This window comes from Toxoplasma gondii, chromosome IV (genome assembly GCF_000006565.2).
Source record: "Toxoplasma gondii ME49 chromosome IV, whole genome shotgun sequence".
NCBI lineage: Eukaryota > Apicomplexa > Conoidasida > Eucoccidiorida > Sarcocystidae > Toxoplasma > Toxoplasma gondii.
In genome coordinates, this window is record NC_031471.1 from 2,334,765 (window position 1) to 2,353,291 (window position 18,527).

Sequence of the window (18,527 nt, forward strand, 5' to 3'; positions counted from 1 at the left end):
TGCCTTCTCTCGTGGTTTTCCTCTGTTCACAGTGTTTTTCCATTTTCTTCCGCCTGATCATATCTGAATAGGCATCTTCCGATACATACATATATATATATATATATGCTCTATGTGTACAGATATCTATCTATCCACCTATCCAGATATATATATATATATATATATATGCAATAGCAGCAACAAATGTGGAGAAGATGCGATGTGAATTGTCACCGCTTAGTTCGTGTGGGCTGTCTGTAGAGAGGCGTGCCGGAGCAGTCTCTGATTTCGAGAGAATTGCCGTCGGCGTCTGGTCTTAGTAGACAGCGGAACGCGCACTGCTTTCTCGATCAAAAGTCTCTGTGACGTTTCTCGACACGGAGCGAATATTTCCAGGTAGTTTTGAAAACGGTGAATGGTCCAAGTCTAAAGGCGCCGTTCTACGCCCGCAAACTAGAAGGAAGAGATGAAGTTCTCTGAAATGCACATACTGGCAATTGTGTGTTTCTGGATGTAACGCCGAGACCGACGGTCGACTGCACTGCGACGTCCCCCGCCAGGCCATAAAGAACGAAAAGATTTACAAGTGCTGAGTAGCAGTGATGGTGTCTGCAGCAGATATTTCTTGTCTGCTTCGAAAAGAGTCACACGCGTCTGTTTGATGAGAATCACCTGAAGGCTGCGGCCTCCGTACTTGCGCGGCGCTTCGTGTTTCTCTCCGCCAGTGCTCGCGTACGTGAGACGCGGGGAAAACTTTTCGTCTGCGGCAGATCGCGGCACAACAGCCGACGCAGTGTGCAAAGGAGAGCGACCGAAATGTCGCCACTGCTTCGTTTCCCTGACGGGGTGACGAAGAAAAGACAGACCTCGCGAGAGCTCGATCAAGGAAGCGAGGACCACGGCAAGAACGGCGAAGCATCTGTCGCGAGGGGATGGAGAGAGTTGGGGAACAAGAGACTTTTTTGCACAACACTGGCGCTCTTGAACAGCTTTTTCACGGTGTGCTCAAAGTCTCTTTTCCTGGAGAGATCTCCGTTAGAAGCAGACTGCGAGGGCATTTATACGGAACCTGCGTACGCTCTCGGCAGTGTTTCTAACACAAGTACTCCACCGTCAAAAATTCACCTGTAGACGTTTCCGGAGAAAAACCGTGAGGCTCCGGAGCACGAAGTTCGCATATAGTAAACCTGTTGTGAGTGGCTCTGCGGTTGCGGTTGCGGTTGCTCCACATGGTAACACAGGGCACTGGGAAAATGTCGCTTCGTTGTATCTGCGGTCTGCGTGCACCACGTTTATCACCGTCAGCTTGACCTCGGCGTATCAGAGGTTGTATTCTTTCTTCTAGAACAAGTTGGAAAGTTCCACTTTCCCTCTGACCTGTTTCCTCCAGCTCCGGGGTCTTCCCTGGCTTTCTCCCGCTCCATCGGCTCTCCGAACGTTCACTGTCGCTGCTGGATTCTCTGTGCACCTCGCTTTCTCGCGTGTCCGCCCAAATTCGCGGACCGCGCACTACGCGAGGTTTTCTCCAGATCTAAAGTTTCTTGTGTCTTTCTGCGGATTTCTTCGGTCAGTGCTTTGCACCGTGTCTGCACTCGCCTCCCTCAGCACAGTGGCGCTTGGTGCCGACAGAAAGCCAGTTAAGGTCTAAACGTCTTCCGCTCTCCACTGCAGCTGGAATACGTGTATCGAAGCAGAACTCTGGACTCCGCCTTCATCTAACAACAACGCGTGTGTCACCTGAGGGGCACCTTCACTCTTTCCACTTCTTCCATGGGTGTGCCACCAAAAAAAACAACAAGCGCGTCCTCTGCGCGTTTCTTTGCTCCATCTTTTTTCCTGTTACACCCTCACATCGTTTGCCCTCTTGCCTATCCGCGGTTTTCGGGTTGGCCTTTGAGTTGCTCCTCGAGAAACGCGACTTTTTTCTCGAGAACATCGCTGTACCTCTCCATGTCGACCGCGTAGTTTTTCACCGTCTCCAACCTTTGTTGGGCTTTCAACAGGTGAGACTGCTTCTGTTGGGCGTCTTTCAGAAGCGCCTCGTTCCTCTTTCGTAGCGTTTTGGTGACCGCGGCTTCGTCAGTCATTCTGCCCTCATTCAAACGGAGGCGCTCTAACAGCAGACCGACGTCCCCCTCAACAGTTTCCAGCTTCTTTGACAGCACTCGCTTCTCTGCCTGGGCCTGTTGTAACCGTCTCTCTGCGTCCATCGCAGCGATCTCTGCGTCGGTCGAACTCGCCATATACCCTCGAGGCAAGGGTGGAGGCGGAGGAATGGAATCTCGACTCTGAGTAGCTTTCCCTGCACCCTGCTCACTGAGAGTATGTTGACTCTGGCCAAACAACAAGGGAGAAGTTCTCGCCCCGGTCTGGCCCAGAGTTCCAACGTCTCCTACATTTCCCGCCACACTGGCTACACCGCCTGCCAAGTCCTGAAGAGTCGGAGCGAGTGGCAGGTTCAGAGTGAAAGGGCTTCTATCCCCGAAGAAGTACGTGGAAGGGGGTAGCCTGGCGCCTGCTGAGGCGGTGGTGCCCGGAACTCCCAGAGCGCTCGCTGCGATTTCCCGTTCGAGCTCCGCGTTCGAGGCTCGGAGTCGCAAGAGTGCGGGGTACAGTTCGTCGATCTCTTGCTTGAGCTCGCGACTTTCTTTCTGGAGTTCTCGCGTGGATTTTTTCCCCTGACGCGCCCGAATGGCGTGCAGTCGCATGCTGAGGCTCTTCAGGTCGTTCGCGCGTCGCTTCTGCTCCTCGACGCCTGTCGCCTCCTTTTCAGAGCGTTTTTCGGACAACCCCGGCGCTGGTCCAGAGCCTCGGCCTTCCTCCTTGACCACCCAGTCGTTCGGGGCAATCGTGAGGTTTCCTTGCCCTGCCTCATCGCCGCCTTTCCTCCCATGAACCCAGGCCGCCACCCGACCCCTCAAGAGTCTCCAGGTCACGTACGCGACGAGGACCGCAGCCAAAACGCTCGCCACCGTCAACCCCGCAGGGGTTCGTACGGCCTGTGCAACCAGGCGTTGCACACTTCTGTCGACCTTTTTGTGCGCGTTCTTCGTGGACCCCGCCCTGCCTCCTCCGTTCTCGGCTTCGACTGCACGAATCGCTCGCCCGCGGTGAAGCGCCGCATGCAAGTTCCTTCCCAAAACCGGCCCTTGGCTGGCGCCTGCTTCTGCCGCCGAGGCGCGGGAGAGGCGATGCCCTCGTCGACCTCGGTGAGGAGCGCTGTGATGCGGAGGGGGAGTGTCCTGGGGCGCGCCTGGGCCGCCGACAACAGTGGCTGCGTTGCCACCCGGACTCTCCGGAGCCGGGGAGGGCGAGCGCCGACTTGCGAGGGCAGAGGCGTCAGAGCGCACAAGAGAAGAAAAAAACGCTTTCGACCGCTTCAACTTGCTGACTTGGCCGTGACCAGAGCGCCGGCGGAGGGTGCGCAGGTCTCGGTCTGTTCGGAGAGTAGGAGTTGCAGCGAGCGGCACCTCGAGGTCTTCCAGACTCGCAGGGTGTTTCTCGGACTCTTCCGGACGTGGAGTGCGTTTTTCGGAGTCTTGGAGCTCCTGCTGACTTCCCCGAGGCTCGAGTGAGGACTTTCGCGATCTGCTGGATTCCTCGCGGTCGATGGTGGGCGTCGTCGAGTGGTCCACGCTGGAAGCGTCAGCCAGCACCAGCGCTGGGGCAACAGGTTCTGCGGACAGCGGTGTAGCGAAGCGCCTCTCTCCGGGGGAATGGTCCGGAGAGGAGAGAGCAAGAGAAAGAAGGAGAAGGGAAACGGCGACGGCGAAAGTGGAGCAGCTTGACAGAAAGCAAAACCGAAACAGACGGAGCTGAGGAGAACCCACGCGCACACGCACAGAGAGTCCGCGCCCAGAGGGGAAAAAGGGACCTGCGCGGCTCGGGAGGCCCGCGGCACGACGGTGGGATGGAAAAGAATGGAAAGACGAAGAAGCCGCTGAGCAAGAAAGCGACAGAAAGGAAAAAGAAGGCGGGGGTGCCGCCATCGTTAGACGAGGCTCCCGCCTCCTAGAACCGTTGAGGCGGGAGGAGCCGAGACTCATTCAGGGCGACACGCAAAGAACATCGCGAAACGCGGCAGCCATTGCAGCTCGACATTCTTGCCAGAACGATTGAAGGGTCTCTAAGGACGGACAGGGAATAAAACCTTGTGTTTCGGTGGAAAAGAGCAAAAATTCACGCTTTACTTTGCGTGGGAAAAAAGCTGCATTCTAGGTTGCAAGCTCGACTGCTGGGGCCCAGAGATGCGCGGCACTGTCGTGCCTCACACAGGCGTCACGTCAACGCGTCGGTGTCCGACTTCGTCGGGAATTTCGGATTTGGAGTTACCTCGACCGTGAAAAAAAGCTCGAAAACGGTGAAAACACGTTTCGTGTGGAGGGGAAGTGCTAAAGCGAGGTTGTTTCCAATCAATGGTTCTTTCTTATCTAGACCGGAGAAAAACGGGAATTCCCAGCGGCGACGAATCAGCCATGGGCACCTTGCCCTGAGATCGGGCTGCGGAGAAATAGACATTCCTGCATTTATGATTTTCTCGCTTTTCACCCTTTCGAGCTTTTTCCGGGCTTATGTCTCGCTTGTTAGCTTCCGGTGAGGGTAAAGGAACAGAGAAATGTCAGTGTGCCACCCAGTGCTGCTGCTCTGGCTATAGCAGAGCTTGCTCTTCCTTGACACTCAAGAGCCAGCAGAAGCTCTCTAGGAGACACAGGTGAAAAGCCCGTTCGTCTGATAGTGCTTCATTCTCTAACACGGTTGGCTCAAGTTGCTTTTTTGATTCGCGAAAGGTCTTCTGAGGGGACTTGAACCGTTATTTTGACAGGATGCTGCATATCTTTATAAATGAAAACTAGTAAAGGCAAAACCGAGTTTGTCCGACACGCCAGTCTTACCTACATTTGTCGCGCGCCCGCAGCCGTACGCCGTAAGAGTTTATTATCCTGAAAAAAGAAAGAAACCAGTAACCTGACGAGGTGTCGCTGAATCCACACTTACGCATCGACTGCAGCGTCGCTTCACATAAACACAGGAGTTACTGCGCACGCCCTGTCCGCGATCCCGCTTGAAAAATCAATCTCTATTCGACCTGCCGAGGCGGAAGGCGAGACAAGAAACTAAAAAGTCAACGTAGGACGGGAAACTGTGCTTGGAGGCGCCTCAGTCTAGACAGCTGTGGGCCGGGTACTTTTGCGCAAAGGAACGGCCCTCTTCGTGTGATGTTTGGCTTTTTTGAGGGTCTCACACCGTACGGTGCAGTCCTTGGTTCACAGAACCCGCCTTTTTTCAGGAAACTCCACATCACCAACCGTCGGCCGAGCTGTTTCTTGAACGACGCGGCAACTGGACACCCTCAGCAGCGCCCGCAGAGAAAGCTATCTCTCTCGATACACGGGTTCTTTCGCGTGCACCTCGAACCTTTCAGTTCTTGAAGTCTTTTTTCTCAAACATGAACAAAACTCTTTCCACCAAGATACGTAAGACGACTCTCGGTTGCCGGCAGGCTGTCCCGCTCTACTGGTCAGTGTACGATGCTTTGTTTGGAGGGAGCAGCTACCCGGGGTAGAACCTCAGTTCTCCCTGACTCCTGTCCGCCTTCTTCGGAAAGGTTCCATGAAGAAGAATCCCCTGCTGCGAAAGCTGGTTCAGTCAGTTGTGCTGTCTCAAATGCCAAGAAACTGGAGAAGACCCCGAGACTCGTTAAACCTAGTGCTGCGGTGTGGCGGTCGAGCGCTCAGAGAGAAACGCTTAATGCTGAGCACGCTCCTCTCAGTTCTACAGCCAAGCCGAAGTTTTCAGTGACCTGGACGAACAAACAGGAATTTTCGCGAAAGAGAAACGTTCCATCGACGAAAAAAGACATATCTCAACCCGCAAAGGCAATCGGCCGGGCTGGACGCAAAGAGGTAAATGCGAGACGAAACCCGTGACAAAACGAAACCGAGTGTTTCGCCTTCACGGCATTCGCATTCGATTCTAGGGACTCCAACGATAATCTTTAGGAACGAGGTGTGAAAGTCCAAGGGAAAATAAGCAAGCTGCCGTATAGAAACGGCCCGAGTGGGCCGCAAGTGTAATGCTGTCGCATTCATATCGGGGTTGCCCTGATTAGGTTTCACTACTCGCATTCCCGCTGCCGGTATTTCCCGATTCCTTTTCCAATACGCTACAGAGCCCGTCAATATCTCCACTTATTCGCTACTGTGTGAACGCTAATGGGTTTCTCTTACAAGTAAAGGGGCCCAAACGAGGCCTTTTTCTGTCCCCTCGACTGCCTGGACCGTAGTTGTTATCCTTGTTATCCGTACGAGCCGGTCACATCTACTGGGCAAACCGGCTGTTGTATGGCAACATCGTGAGTTCAGCTCGACTCTGAAGATGGCAATTGCCGTGGTAGATGACCGCTTCACATACTTTGAAGGATCCCGAGGTAGCACCAACAATTACGCTACTGAAATGTTTATCAACGAGTGTAAACCATCACCGAATCACTGTCGTCATATAAGAATCCTTTTCACGCTGCCGGGCAGTCTGCTGCTGAAACTCCCGTAGAAGGTATGAAAATGAACCAGAGGCTCTCGCTCCCAGTTCTTGAGGAGATACTTACCCCCCCCGATTCGTAACAGGTCCCCATCTCCGAGAGATGCAGACAACTGTGTTTGCGTTGTCCTGCATGCATCGATTAGAAAACAGCTGGTGACGAACCCGCGAGTGAATCCAAGATTCCTCTGGAAGTCACGAGACCGGAAAGATCGGACTGTTTCTCTAGTCAAGGTGCTCCTGCTAGAACGGTGAGAAAGTCGGAGTCTGTGGAAGCTTCCGAGTGTCGGTCAGAGGAACCCTGTCGATGTGACAGTAGCGGCAATGCCTCGCAAAAGCCTGAGAAGACTGAACGCAGCCAGGACAAGAAAAAGCAACCGACAAAAAACGAATCTTTCAGTGGAGATGATTGGGGGAAGCCTAGTTGGATGGACGTCCTCAGTCGAGCAGCGGCTGCGGGGCGGACAACGCTGCCTCTCAACTCGCCATCCACATCGAACGATGCAGAATATCAGAGGATTTTCTCTGCGGTTCCTCTAGAGCCTGGACTCGTTGACTTGATTCAGAGTTCCGTGCAGCTTCTGGAGCAAGCGATGAAGCCGCTCTTAAAGTGTCCAAAGACAAAGAAAGCATGCGACGACTGTGGCATCGCCCCGGAGGCTTTAATCATTCCCACGTGAGCGCCTTCAGAAGTGTTCCCGTGACTGAACTGGAATGTACCACCGCTTATTGTGCACCACACCACCGGAGTAAAAACTCAGCTTCGATCTAACGAAGATCTGTGGCACTTTTGTGTACCACATCACCCGAGTAAACAGGCATCGTCTTTTCGACAAGATGTCTCACATCTTTTAGAATCACGACTGTGTTCGAAAAAGGAACTCCGGAACCAGAACGGGGTCGGCTCTCCACGTGCCAGCTGCGGAAGCTACCAAGTCGAGCTGGGCTGTGTAAATGTCTGGACTTGGGCGGTATGTCTAGGTGATTCCAGACCTGCTTTGCCGTGGAGCTTCCATTCGCCAACAAATTTTCTAGAACACGGCTGCATCTACTCAGGCAACACGATTGAACGTGAATTCGCTTCTTCCTCTGCCGGCGAACAGGAAACATAAGGTTTCTCGATATTTTTCCGCTGCGACGCCGTCTCTGAGAAGTAAGCGTCTGTCCGTGCGTGATAGGTTCGAAGACAAGACCTCGACAAAAGACCGTCGCAAGCTTCACCGCCGCTACCTGGAAGAGGCACGTGTAAAGGGAAAAAATATCATGCGTGTTTTAGAGCTGCGAGAAGAAAGCCTTCGGAAGGAACACGAGGATCAACTGCGAATTGCACAGGCAGAATTGGAAAAGAGCTTGGAACCTGAGCCTGGGTGTTCTGTGGCGAATCCGAAGTTGCCTCGACTTGAAGTTTCAGAAAAGTCGAAAAGGGAGACTCTCTTTCTTCGCGAATATCACGAACCGCTGCAGGACGCGCGTCTAATTACAAAGCAGCGTCGCCTAGAGGAAAAACAGAAACAGGTATCCTTGCTGGGGACAGCGGTTTTGTTCTTTGAAATCGACGGCAGACGGGAAACTCTCTGGAAGGAAGGAACACAAGCGGCGAATGATAGATGCAGAATCGCGTTTTCTCACTAGCTCTTCACGCACATGTTCCGCATCTCCAGCATAGTAGTTCTACAGACACACTTTCTCAAGGAGCTGAGATTCTGACACTTGCACCCGACACTGGAATCTATGCGATCATGATGCTTGCAGAGAGGTTGAATTGAGCGCGTCTTATGTCTTTGAGGAACTCCAAGCGCTCGACTTTGTTTCTCCATTCCACAGTTCAGTTTTAAAGTGTGTAATTCGGTCGCTAGAAGGCAAAATCGCGTTTGATATCACCGCTCCGCCAAGAACGCCAAAACCTACGATTCTCTTCGACCTTTCCAGACGTAGACAATGCTGAACTTGCACTACCTGCGCTTGGAAGCTGTAGTCATCCAGCCAGTGGTGGTTTATTATACTCGTAGACCCACTCTGGTGGTATGGTATGAGATCGTATCTTATCTACCGTGTACGCTGTGTGCTGCTTGTTAAACAGAGGAGTGCGGCTGATTTACGCTGTTTCCTTTTCGCCACATGCAGCTGAGAGCCGGGCGAGAGACACGATTGTTGCGAGTCAAGGAACTCCAGAAACGATTAGAGAATGACGGTGTTGCCCTCGCCAAGCGCGATCAGGTGCTGAGACCGAACTCAGCCAAGAATCTCGCTACAGCTACGTCTACTCAGTCACTAACATCAGCTACTTTCACTAGGTGAGAAACGTTCGAATTGTGTATAAAGGATCTCATCTCACACGACTACGTATAAAACGAAACAGAGATTGAAGGTACTAGTGGCGGAATGAAGAGATTTTGTGAGCATCTACGTAGCAACGGTTAACCGCGTGTTTGCCACTAAGGATGGGGTACCCTCCACACGTACAGGAAATTCGTTCCCCTCCAACCCGATAAATGCCCGGAAGAAACGTCTTGCATTTTGAGGCAGGGAAGCGCATTCTACGTCTCTATTCGGTTCACAAAAAGTGCCTAGAAAGCCGAAGTGGCTCGATTCCTGCAATCATCCTTGCATGTTCTTAGTGCCGGCATTTCACGGGAAAGATGGTAACTTCTTTGTACCAAACTATATTGAGATTTGCAAGTCGATTTCCCAAGTTCTAACCCGATCTCTAGTGAAAACGGTCTCCCCTCTTCGGTGCCAATCTATTTTCAGGAAATTCAACAGGGCTGCCTCACAACCGGCAATCGGCCTTGATGTCAGGCGACGGTCAGCACCACCTTTTTCGTTTAACGACAACAGGGGATCCTTCACTGACTGTGGATAATGACTCACCTGGAGTTTCTGAAACGCGACTAGCCTCTCCAGCAGTCCTGTTTGTAACGTTGATTCGTCTAAATCAAGCTTGTGAGGTTCACCCTGCGCATCACAGTAGGAAAACGCCTTTCCTTCGTGCCTTTGTGTCAAGCCTGTAAACACAGTCCATCGACCCTTTTCAGAGGGAAGACTGACAGGATAATGAAGTTGATGAATCTACCCTGACCGCAAACAAGCGCAACAGCTACTACAGGTTTGTGTGGAAATCGAGAACAGGCCTTGGCTTCCGAAACACCGTTCTTCATGTTGTATATCTGAAACAATCTCGCTGGTAAACAGTTTTTGCTCATCGTTTTTCACTTGGACTCCGTGCTCGTGTTGAACGAGGGCTTTTTTGAGAGTTGCCGAACAAACGGATCTACCCGTGCGTCCTTTCTCTGCGGCAACATTTTCATCATAAAGCAACGCCGACTGCAAACTCACGTCAAGCACGACATTCGCACAAAAACCGTCTTCTGAGCAGCATGCTTCTGGCATCTCTCTCACGTGACGCTGAGTTTTCGTTCTGAAAACTGGATGCAACGCTTGTTAGGATAAATTGACATGCCGGACAAAGAGCAGCGCTGGACACCCCGATGAGTGCATAAATAACGACCGGCCGCAGTACAGTGCAAGTGTTTACATCCTGAGCATCGTTCGGAAGTTGCAACGCGTCTCAAAAGGATTCACGACGCAAGCAAGTGCCCACCGGAGATTTCCTCTGGAAGATGTCATTGTGCCACGACAGAGTTGCCGTAGTTGTTGATGAATGGTAGTTCTACAGTTTTTGCGTATGACACTGCATAACCCGTAACTGCTTTTGCTACTGTTTGTTGACAGTGTTTACCACGGAGACGTAGAAAGGAACATCAAGTTCTCTGCCTGGCGGTTTGTGACACTCCGTACGGCTGTAGGTAAACGGTACGTCAGGAGACGTCGACTAGCGCTGGAACCACAGTACTTATACATCAAAAATGGCCGTGTTCGCGCTCCTATTATGGGAAAAAGGGAAAAAGGCGATCACCAATGCTGGACCCGAGGTACATACAAGCCACGGCTAAGGTTCAGTTGGCTTGGCAAAGTGAAGAGGCTTCTTCATGCACCTCGTGCATCTGCAAGAGGGCTTTCAGAAACTGAGGAGTGACGGTCATTTGAACTAAAAGTGCATCTAAAACATGAATCCGACACGCAGGATCTACTCTCTAGAAACACGTGAATCATATGAACCTATAAATCTCTTTTATACCTTGTAAAAGGGATTCTTTGCTCTCAGTTGCCATCTGACGGGTATTGCATGCCTGGTGACATGGCTGTCGTACTGCTGTTCTGCCGAGGGCGGCGGATCGTCTATAAGGAAGAATGTTGTTCTATAAGTCTTCATGAATACGACCAGGGAAGGTTCTTCTGATTTCCATGAACGGAGCTACATATCACAAAGCCGTACCTAGGACTTTTTACTCGAGGAAAAATGCTTGTGCTGATGTAGTTCATCGGTAGAATCGCCAGCAAGGTTCGAACTCGCATCTGTGACTTAAAAGGATAGCGAATCCAGTTTTCAAAGAAAGTGTATAGAGGTCGTGAGGTACTCCGGCGAGGACAGGGCACAAAACATGAAGAGTTCTAGCCCGAGTCCCGCGCCAGCACCTCCACGTCGACTCCGAAAACCGGGAAATACAGACAACCAAGTTCTTCATGCTTGTTGTATTACCTCCTTGTTACTGAACAGGATTCAGTTAGGAACAATCGTTCACCCTCAGCTGTAATGCGCGAGCTTTTCTGCTACTGCTGGGACTGTTTACTGTATACTCACGGTCGTGCTATCAAGCCTCGTGAGCTGCCAGTCTATCACCACTTCTCATTTGTATGTCAGTCATGCTGGTGTCGGCGCTATCTTGGGGTCTTTGATCAGGGTGATTGTGTAGCACTCCATTTACCTACTTACAAGAGACAAAAACGCCTATCTGACAACTCCAAGCAGGGAAAACGACCGTCACGCTAACTATTTCGATCAGGTTTCCCCTAAATGATCCTCAGAAAGAGGCATTCCCACAATTACTGAAGTGAACACGGTATCTGTAGGGCTTGAGTACGAATGCTGGCCTCTCGAATGCACGCAGGATCCCACAACAGGAAATGCACTCGGCATGGTATTGGCCACGAAAAAGACGTTGTCACAGTTAAAAATGCAAAACTGAATACTCGTTCCACTCATCGGCTCTCCAGCAGTTCTATAATAACCCCCGCCAGAAGGGCCGTGGTGCCAGCCCTTCTACACAACAAATCGTGATTTGCGTCAGAAAAGGAAAATCCGCCACTCGGCACGTCTTTTCTGACTTTTAATTAAGAGCTGCTCCACATGACGTGGTAAAGGGCCTCACGTTTGTCCTTTCTGTAGAAAAACGATTTACCAGAGCTCAACACAACAAGTGTGCCAGTTAGCCGACGTGTGTGCGTCTCTTTTTTCAGCGCCCACGGAAAGTCGGGACTTGCTCTTGCAGCTCAACTTTCAGACTCTACATTTTTTGTCTGCTAAAAGCGCCACACGTCTTCTTGCATTGACAGCCGAGAAACAAGCACCGTCTAATATATCTCTTTTTCTTCCGCCTTGCAGTTTGAGTCGAACTGTCACTGGTGGCTAGACACGGGGCTAGTGCTAGAGTGTAGTCTTTCTGAGGTTCGGTGGTGACCTTCTCTCCATTTTCGTAGCGTGCTCGTTTGTCTTACTTGATTCGACGTCCTCTAAGATTTTCCTGAGTTTCTGTCACTTCTTTTCAAAGCTTGCATCCCTTGAAAGCGCCTGGTGGCGAATTATTTCCCCCCGAATGTGACGAGTGAGTGTTTAGTCGGGTCTGGCAACTGTCCCCATTTGTCAAAAAAACTCGTTTCAACAGCCGTTCGTGTAAAGCTGTTCTTCTCGAGAGTGTATAAGCCTCCCTGGTATTTCGGGAACATCGATATCACCGACGGACTTTCCTCGCTGTTGATAGCCATGGAACGAACACTCAGTTGATGGCGAGTTCGCATCCAGAGACGCGCGAGTTTTCGCCGTAGGTATGGTGATTCGTCCGGGAAAAGGGAAAGTTCCCTTGAGACATTTGTGGTGTCTTTACCTGTCGTTCTAAAACCAAGGATCGCCGAATGTGAACGTTTTCGGTCGTTCGTCTCTTGAAAGTTCCCTTGGGTGCGTGCACTGTCTACACGGAAACTGAAAGACTCTTTCCACGTTTTCACACAGGAAGATACACAGGAAGATCCAGAAAAGCCAGATCACATGTTTCGACAGTTTCTGCCGTCCGCTGCGACTGCACGGCGCTTGGTTTTCGCATTCGTTTCGTCTTGGGGTGTGGCAGTGTTGGTGCCTGACAAAACCTGTCACAGCGCCTTCTGTGACTCTTCCAACAAGTGCACACCACGCCAGCTTGCTATGCTCTTTCAGGCCAATGCCGCGTTTCCGTGAATGTACCGTTGTAAGAGTGCGGAAAACGACGCGCCACTTGTGTGTCGGCCACTGTTCCTGCCCCTCGATTGTGGAGGTTCGACTGTCCTTCTTCAAGGCAAAAATCATTATCAAGAATTAAGCCACGGGCTTCCTTCTGTTTAGGGTTTAGGGGCCCAACTTTTATGGTGAACAGTTTTGGAACGGGCAGAGAAGGCTTCTCTCTTGAGGCTTTCTTCGTCCATCCAACATGCGTGTCCACTTTCTCAGAGTGCAGAGAATCGCCCCCGTCGTCCAACTCATCTCGAATGTTCTCCCCGAGAAAGGTCGTATGTGAAGCCTAGGAGTCGCATGCCGACACTTCTATGTTTTCTGTGTTTTCCACGTCTTCTTTGTCTCTGTTTTCCGCTTTTTGGCGTCTCTTTCCCGTAACTCTCGGTGCACAGTTATGGCATACCCGTAGATCGATCCCAGAATTTGAGCATCCAGAAACGAGCTGCCACTCTGTCTGCGCCCGAGTCCACACTTCTCGTTTTTTTCAACACACATCAGCGAGAGGAGCTATAACATCTAAAAGTCTCTTTACATCGATGAAGGCCTTTTCAAGGAACTCCAAACTCGCTTCTCAGCGCTTCGCTGAAGGTGGCAAGCCGACAGAGGCGGCGCACTTCAGCTCTTGCGAGGGAGAACGCTTTTTCTCTAGTCATCTTGAAGAGAACACTCTATCTGCGATTTCCAGCGTGGCAAGCTGCGACCCTCGTGTAGACAAGGCCTCGGTTCTCAGGAAAGAGAACTTTGACGTGTTGCATGAATCTGATAAAAAGAGGCTGTCGGCTGTAAGGTGGTTTAAAGAACACTTTGACATATCTCGTGAATATGATAAAAGGAGTCTCGTATCTGTAGGATGTTTCAAGGAAAACTTTGACATGTCCCATGAATCTGGTAAAGTGCGACCATCTTCCGTAAGATGTTTCAAAAAAACATTTGGCGTATCCCATGAATCTGATAATAAGACCGTCTCGTCCTTTAGAAGAAACTTCGCCATATCCCCGCAATGTGGAGAAGGAACCGTTTCTCCTTTAACTTTTGTCGGAACGAAAAGCGACTGTTCCAGGCAAGAGACGACGGGTCTAAACGCGCATTCATTTGAAGCTGAGAATCAAAGTGGAGATGACTTTTTCGCTGTTCTTTCACACCGGCGAGATGAGACGTGGGAGACCACGCAAGTGTGTATGAGGGAACACTGTGGAGAACGGCTTTACGGAAAAGAGGGTACTGCCTTTTCCCGAACTTCTTCTGGGGATTTGGAATTCTTTTTGCCCACAAGTGTAAACAAACATGAAGGGGAGGCTCCAAACTCTGCGATGCAGAAGGCCCGTCAACTCCGAGAGGAAATTTCTCATGTGGAGATGTCTCGATGCTTAGGGGGTGGTGACGAAGAGACTCTGGTCTCGCGTCTGAAACACGAAACTTCTGTAGACCTTCGACCTCCGAGAACAGAAGAGAAGCCAAAGCAACTGAAAGCGAGTTGCGTTCCTGGCACCTGTCGCGAAGAGAAAGAACGGAAACACGTTTCGACGTCGACTCCTGAGTCACACCATCCCATCCTCGTTTTCCCGGTACCGTTCCACGCATCGCTGGACGCGAGGGAGGTTTGCGAACGTGGAGGTCTGGCGTCCAACCGCACTGAGGAGGAAGAGAAACAACTGAAGAAGTTGCTCATGTCGAGGAACGAAGCCTTGGGGAGGCGCGTGACGGTTCTGAAAGCGAACCTCGAGACGAAGGAAGCCACCATCGCAAAGCTCCTGGCGCGGTGCAGACGACGCGAGCAGGAGCTAGAGCGAGTCAGGGCGATGCTGCTGCCGATTGTTGAGGAGAATGTGAAACTCGCAGGAGAGATCGACACACGAAAACAGCAAACGGGGGGAAAGGATGAGTACCTCGCCGCGCTCAGAGACGCGATCAAAGCCCACGTTGCGTCATTTCTGAAAGGGGAATCAGAGGCGCCGCAGGACGTGCGTACCGCACAAGGCCCGAGACAAGGGATTGAGAGAGACAGGGGGAGGGCGAACGTCGGGCTCTCGAGGTGCCTGGGAAGCGAGAGAGAAAGCGAGGAACGGGATAGACAAGAAGAGAGGGTCCATGGGAGAAGGACAAAACGCGCATTTGTCTGCGGCGTTTTCGACGAGACAGAAAGCGACGACGGAGCAGGTGTGCCTGTCGCATTTCGTCTCGACTCCCGCGACTCCACAAGTGAGGAAGAAGGGGCATCCGAGGCATCCGAGAAGCCGGGAGGTGTCCAGAAACGTCTGCCTTCTTCGGAAAATAAGAGCAAAAATCCGCAGCGACAGTGGTGGTGGATGGACGATAAAGACGACGACTGCGACACAGAAGTGACGCGCGAGAGAAGTGAGACAAAGGACGGTACGCAGGTGATTCGGAAACTCGATTCTCCTCTCGACAAAACGTCCTCTCAAAGTGGCACACAAACGCTCCCGCTTATGCGACGGGTTCTTCGACAGTGAAGAGTCTCCTCTCACTCCGCATCCGTGAATATTGCTGGATCTTTTGATTCTGTCGACTGTCCTGTGCTCGACGTTTTTCTTCCTTCTGCTTCTGCCGACTGTCCTGTCCTCGATGTTTTTCTTCCTTCTGCTTCTGTCGACTGTCCTGTCCTGTCGATGTTTTTCTTTCCTCTGCTTCTGTCGACTGTCCTGTCATCGACGTTTCTCTTTATGTAGGTTCTCTGGACTCCCCTGTTCTCGTTGTGTTAGGCCCGTCTGGAACAACTTCGGAGTTCGTCGCGTTCCTCAGAGGGCGCAAGATCGTGGAAGAGACAGTACAAAGACGCAGGCAGGGACGGAGGGACTCGTTTTTCAGCGCGCGCAGGAAGGTTGGATTTTTGGAGGCGCTGGTGGAAAAAATTCAGGAAAATCCGTTCTCTGGATCTAAACGGGAAACCCACGAGTGGCTGATGAACTGGCTAGTGAAACAATATCGCAGGACCGGCTCCACGCCCACAGAGTCTCGCAGCTTTGCTGGCAGTCGCGCCACCTCGCGGGAAGGAAACGAAGAAAAAGAGAAAAGAGGAACGAAAGAGAAGATGGAAGAAGAGGAGAGGAAGAGAATAGGCAAGTGTGGGGTCGAGACTGAGCTACCGGGAGAGAGCGACGAAGAAATGGAGGAGGAACACACCAAGGCCGCCCACTTACTCCAGCCGAATGCCTGGTGGATGTGCTCAGCTGTGGCGGTGCATAGCCAGGATGTTTAAAAATTTGCGGGTATCAACGAGCGTTTCAAAGGACAGTAAAATAATCACATTTGAAGACCGTCGTCCCTGTAGACTTTCTGCAACCATTGAAACCCCACATGCAAAGCGTGTATATTTACACACACATATACATAATATATTCATGTGTGTAAATACATGCAAACATGTGTCTCTGTGCGTATGTTTATATATAACGGTCGTAAGGTACGCCGGGGATAACAGGTCAGATAATATTGGGAGTTCTAATCCTCGGATTGTATCAGCACCTCCATGTCGGCTCATTACTCCCTTGTTATTGAACAAGATTCAGTTAGGAACGATAATTCACTGTCGGATGTAATACGTGAGCTGGGGTTAAGAACGTCAGGAGACAGTTTGTCCCCGATCTACCATTTAAACTTGTGTATATATATATATATACAGCAGAACTACAATGAATGTAACGGTACAAGCTGTAAACAAAGGACTCCTTAACTTAAACTGAGGAGTCAAGTGGGTACAAACCGTATAAGGATTAATTATGTCCATTTGTGCATCTTAAGTTGATACTCGGTTATATATAGATATATGTATATGTGCATGTATAAATATGCATAAATACACAAATATATATATATATATATGTACGTATGTATGTATATATGTATGTAGGGTTAGGTAAATATGTTGGACGAGTCCAGTAGTTCTCCAACGGTGGCGTGGTTATACTTCTTAACCCGGCAACACACACTTGCCTGGTTTTCTGATTCTTCTCAACCATTTCTGTTTTCTTTTTCTGGGTTGCAGTCGAGTGTGACCAGGGGGGGTTCTGCGTGGGCGACAGGGATACACCGGCAGGAGCGTTTCTTGGTTCCACACCAGGGTGTCTTTCAGGGCCGTGATGACACGGTTTCCAACTACTTAACTGTTCCGGTTTCCCTAGATGCTTTCACACCTTCTGATTCCCGCTCTCTAAAATACCGTCTCATTGGCGCTTCTCAGCTTTCTGCAGGTACGAAGCAGGAATGGGGTGGCGCTTAGGTTCCAGTGTTTTTAGAATTGAACTTAGAATCCAGTTTCCTTCCTTTCATGGAGCTTGCAGTGCAGAAGGACATATCGCGGTTGAAGTGATCGATGAAGCCATTCGAGAACGAAACGGGAGGACCTGTCAACACTCCAACCGTGGATGATGAAAAGGCTCTTCGTAGCGGCTGCTGGAATAGCAGCTGAGCAGTGCTGAGATATCATCACACGAAATATCACAAACGAATTTCAGATGAATAAAAAGTGGCACAAAGCCTAACGAATCCACTAGTTTGCTTCGTCTCGTTTACATGAAGTTGAATCTCAGCACCCCCTCCCCTCCGGCTTCTTTCAGCCAAGTACCTTCTTCGAGAAAAAGGGATTTCTCGACATGCCAAGGCTGCTCGAGAGCGTCCTGCAAGCTGCACAGCGTTCCTAGTTGCTTTCCACGACAGGACCCATAGAAACTAGGCGAGTTCTCCTTCCCACCACACTGAACTCCTCTTTTCTGGGCGTCTCCTTTATAAAGTCTCCTCCTTTCTCAACCGTCAGACACACAGCGTCTTCGGCGTATCTACTCTCGAGAAAACCGCCTTTCTGTGTGCAGCTCTGTGCTCTTCGCCACTCGAAGCGTCTCTCGAGGAGGCTTGATTTCCAGTTCACTGGAGGCGTAGCCCCGTCTGTCGAACTTCACCCCCAGACAGTGTGCGCAGACGGGATGCATCCACCGCATGTAAAAGCTGGTAGCGCATCGGACCCGTGGAGAGACTGCCCATCCACACGAATCTTACAGCGTAGCCGCAGTGCCTCGAAAAAAGGCTCTAAAAGGCAGTCCAGTGAGGCGGAGGCGCTCAGCAGTCATGGACGACTTGGCTGTCTGTAGCTCCGAACCGGAGTGGATGTGACACCTGAACTCGCGACTTCTACCGTGCGCCCATCGTGTTGACTCCCAGTCTGCACGCTGTGCCTAGTTGACGACTCGGACTTTTAGTTTCAGCGATGCAGGAAGGGCTCTTACGAATCTGGAAAACTGCCCAGAGTTCCCCTCACTTTCACAGAAACTTTTGAACGTGCTTCGCTTTTAAAATCAAGACTTTTCTTGTCGGTTTCGAACTCGAGAGACCGTCGCTGAACGCTGACTGCCCTTGAAGTCGTTTATCTTCGCACGTGAAAGAAGACAAGTCTCTCCGACTCTTAGTTAGGGCGGTGCTTTTCGATCGTGATGTCTTCTGCGAGAGACGGGCGGTGTGTTTGAGACTCAGTTAAATGTGCTCAATTTAAGGGACTGTTTAGAAAAGCTGCTCCCAGTGGAAATCTCGTGTGTTCTTACCACCGCACCCCGGAGAAAATACCAAAGTGCCATCCGTGTCTGAACAGAGCCAGTGTTTCTGTGCATCAAGCACCTGG

At 51.0% G+C, this 18,527-nt stretch overlaps 2 protein-coding genes across 2 annotated transcripts; one reads left to right on the top strand and one right to left on the bottom strand.

Moving 5' to 3' along the window:
- Window positions 1-663: 663 nt before the first annotated feature.
- On the bottom strand, window positions 664-6,507 carry TGME49_301240 (hypothetical protein). The gene is made up of 4 exons (XM_018782401.1): window positions 6,210-6,507; window positions 4,875-5,782; window positions 3,857-3,922; window positions 664-3,765 (listed from the first exon to the last, which is right to left on the bottom strand). Exons 2-4 carry the CDS (start codon window positions 4,979-4,981, stop codon window positions 1,851-1,853), a joined length of 2,088 nt encoding a protein of 695 aa, XP_018637943.1. The 5' UTR covers window positions 4,982-5,782; window positions 6,210-6,507; the 3' UTR covers window positions 664-1,850.
- Window positions 6,508-11,928: 5,421 nt separating this feature from the next.
- TGME49_301250 (hypothetical protein) lies at window positions 11,929-17,253 on the top strand. The gene is made up of 2 exons (XM_002371606.2): window positions 11,929-15,271; window positions 15,622-17,253. The coding sequence occupies exons 1-2, from the start codon at window positions 13,213-13,215 to the stop codon at window positions 16,116-16,118; spliced, it is 2,556 nt and encodes an 851-aa protein (XP_002371647.2). The 5' UTR covers window positions 11,929-13,212; the 3' UTR covers window positions 16,119-17,253.
- Window positions 17,254-18,527: the final 1,274 nt, after the last annotated feature.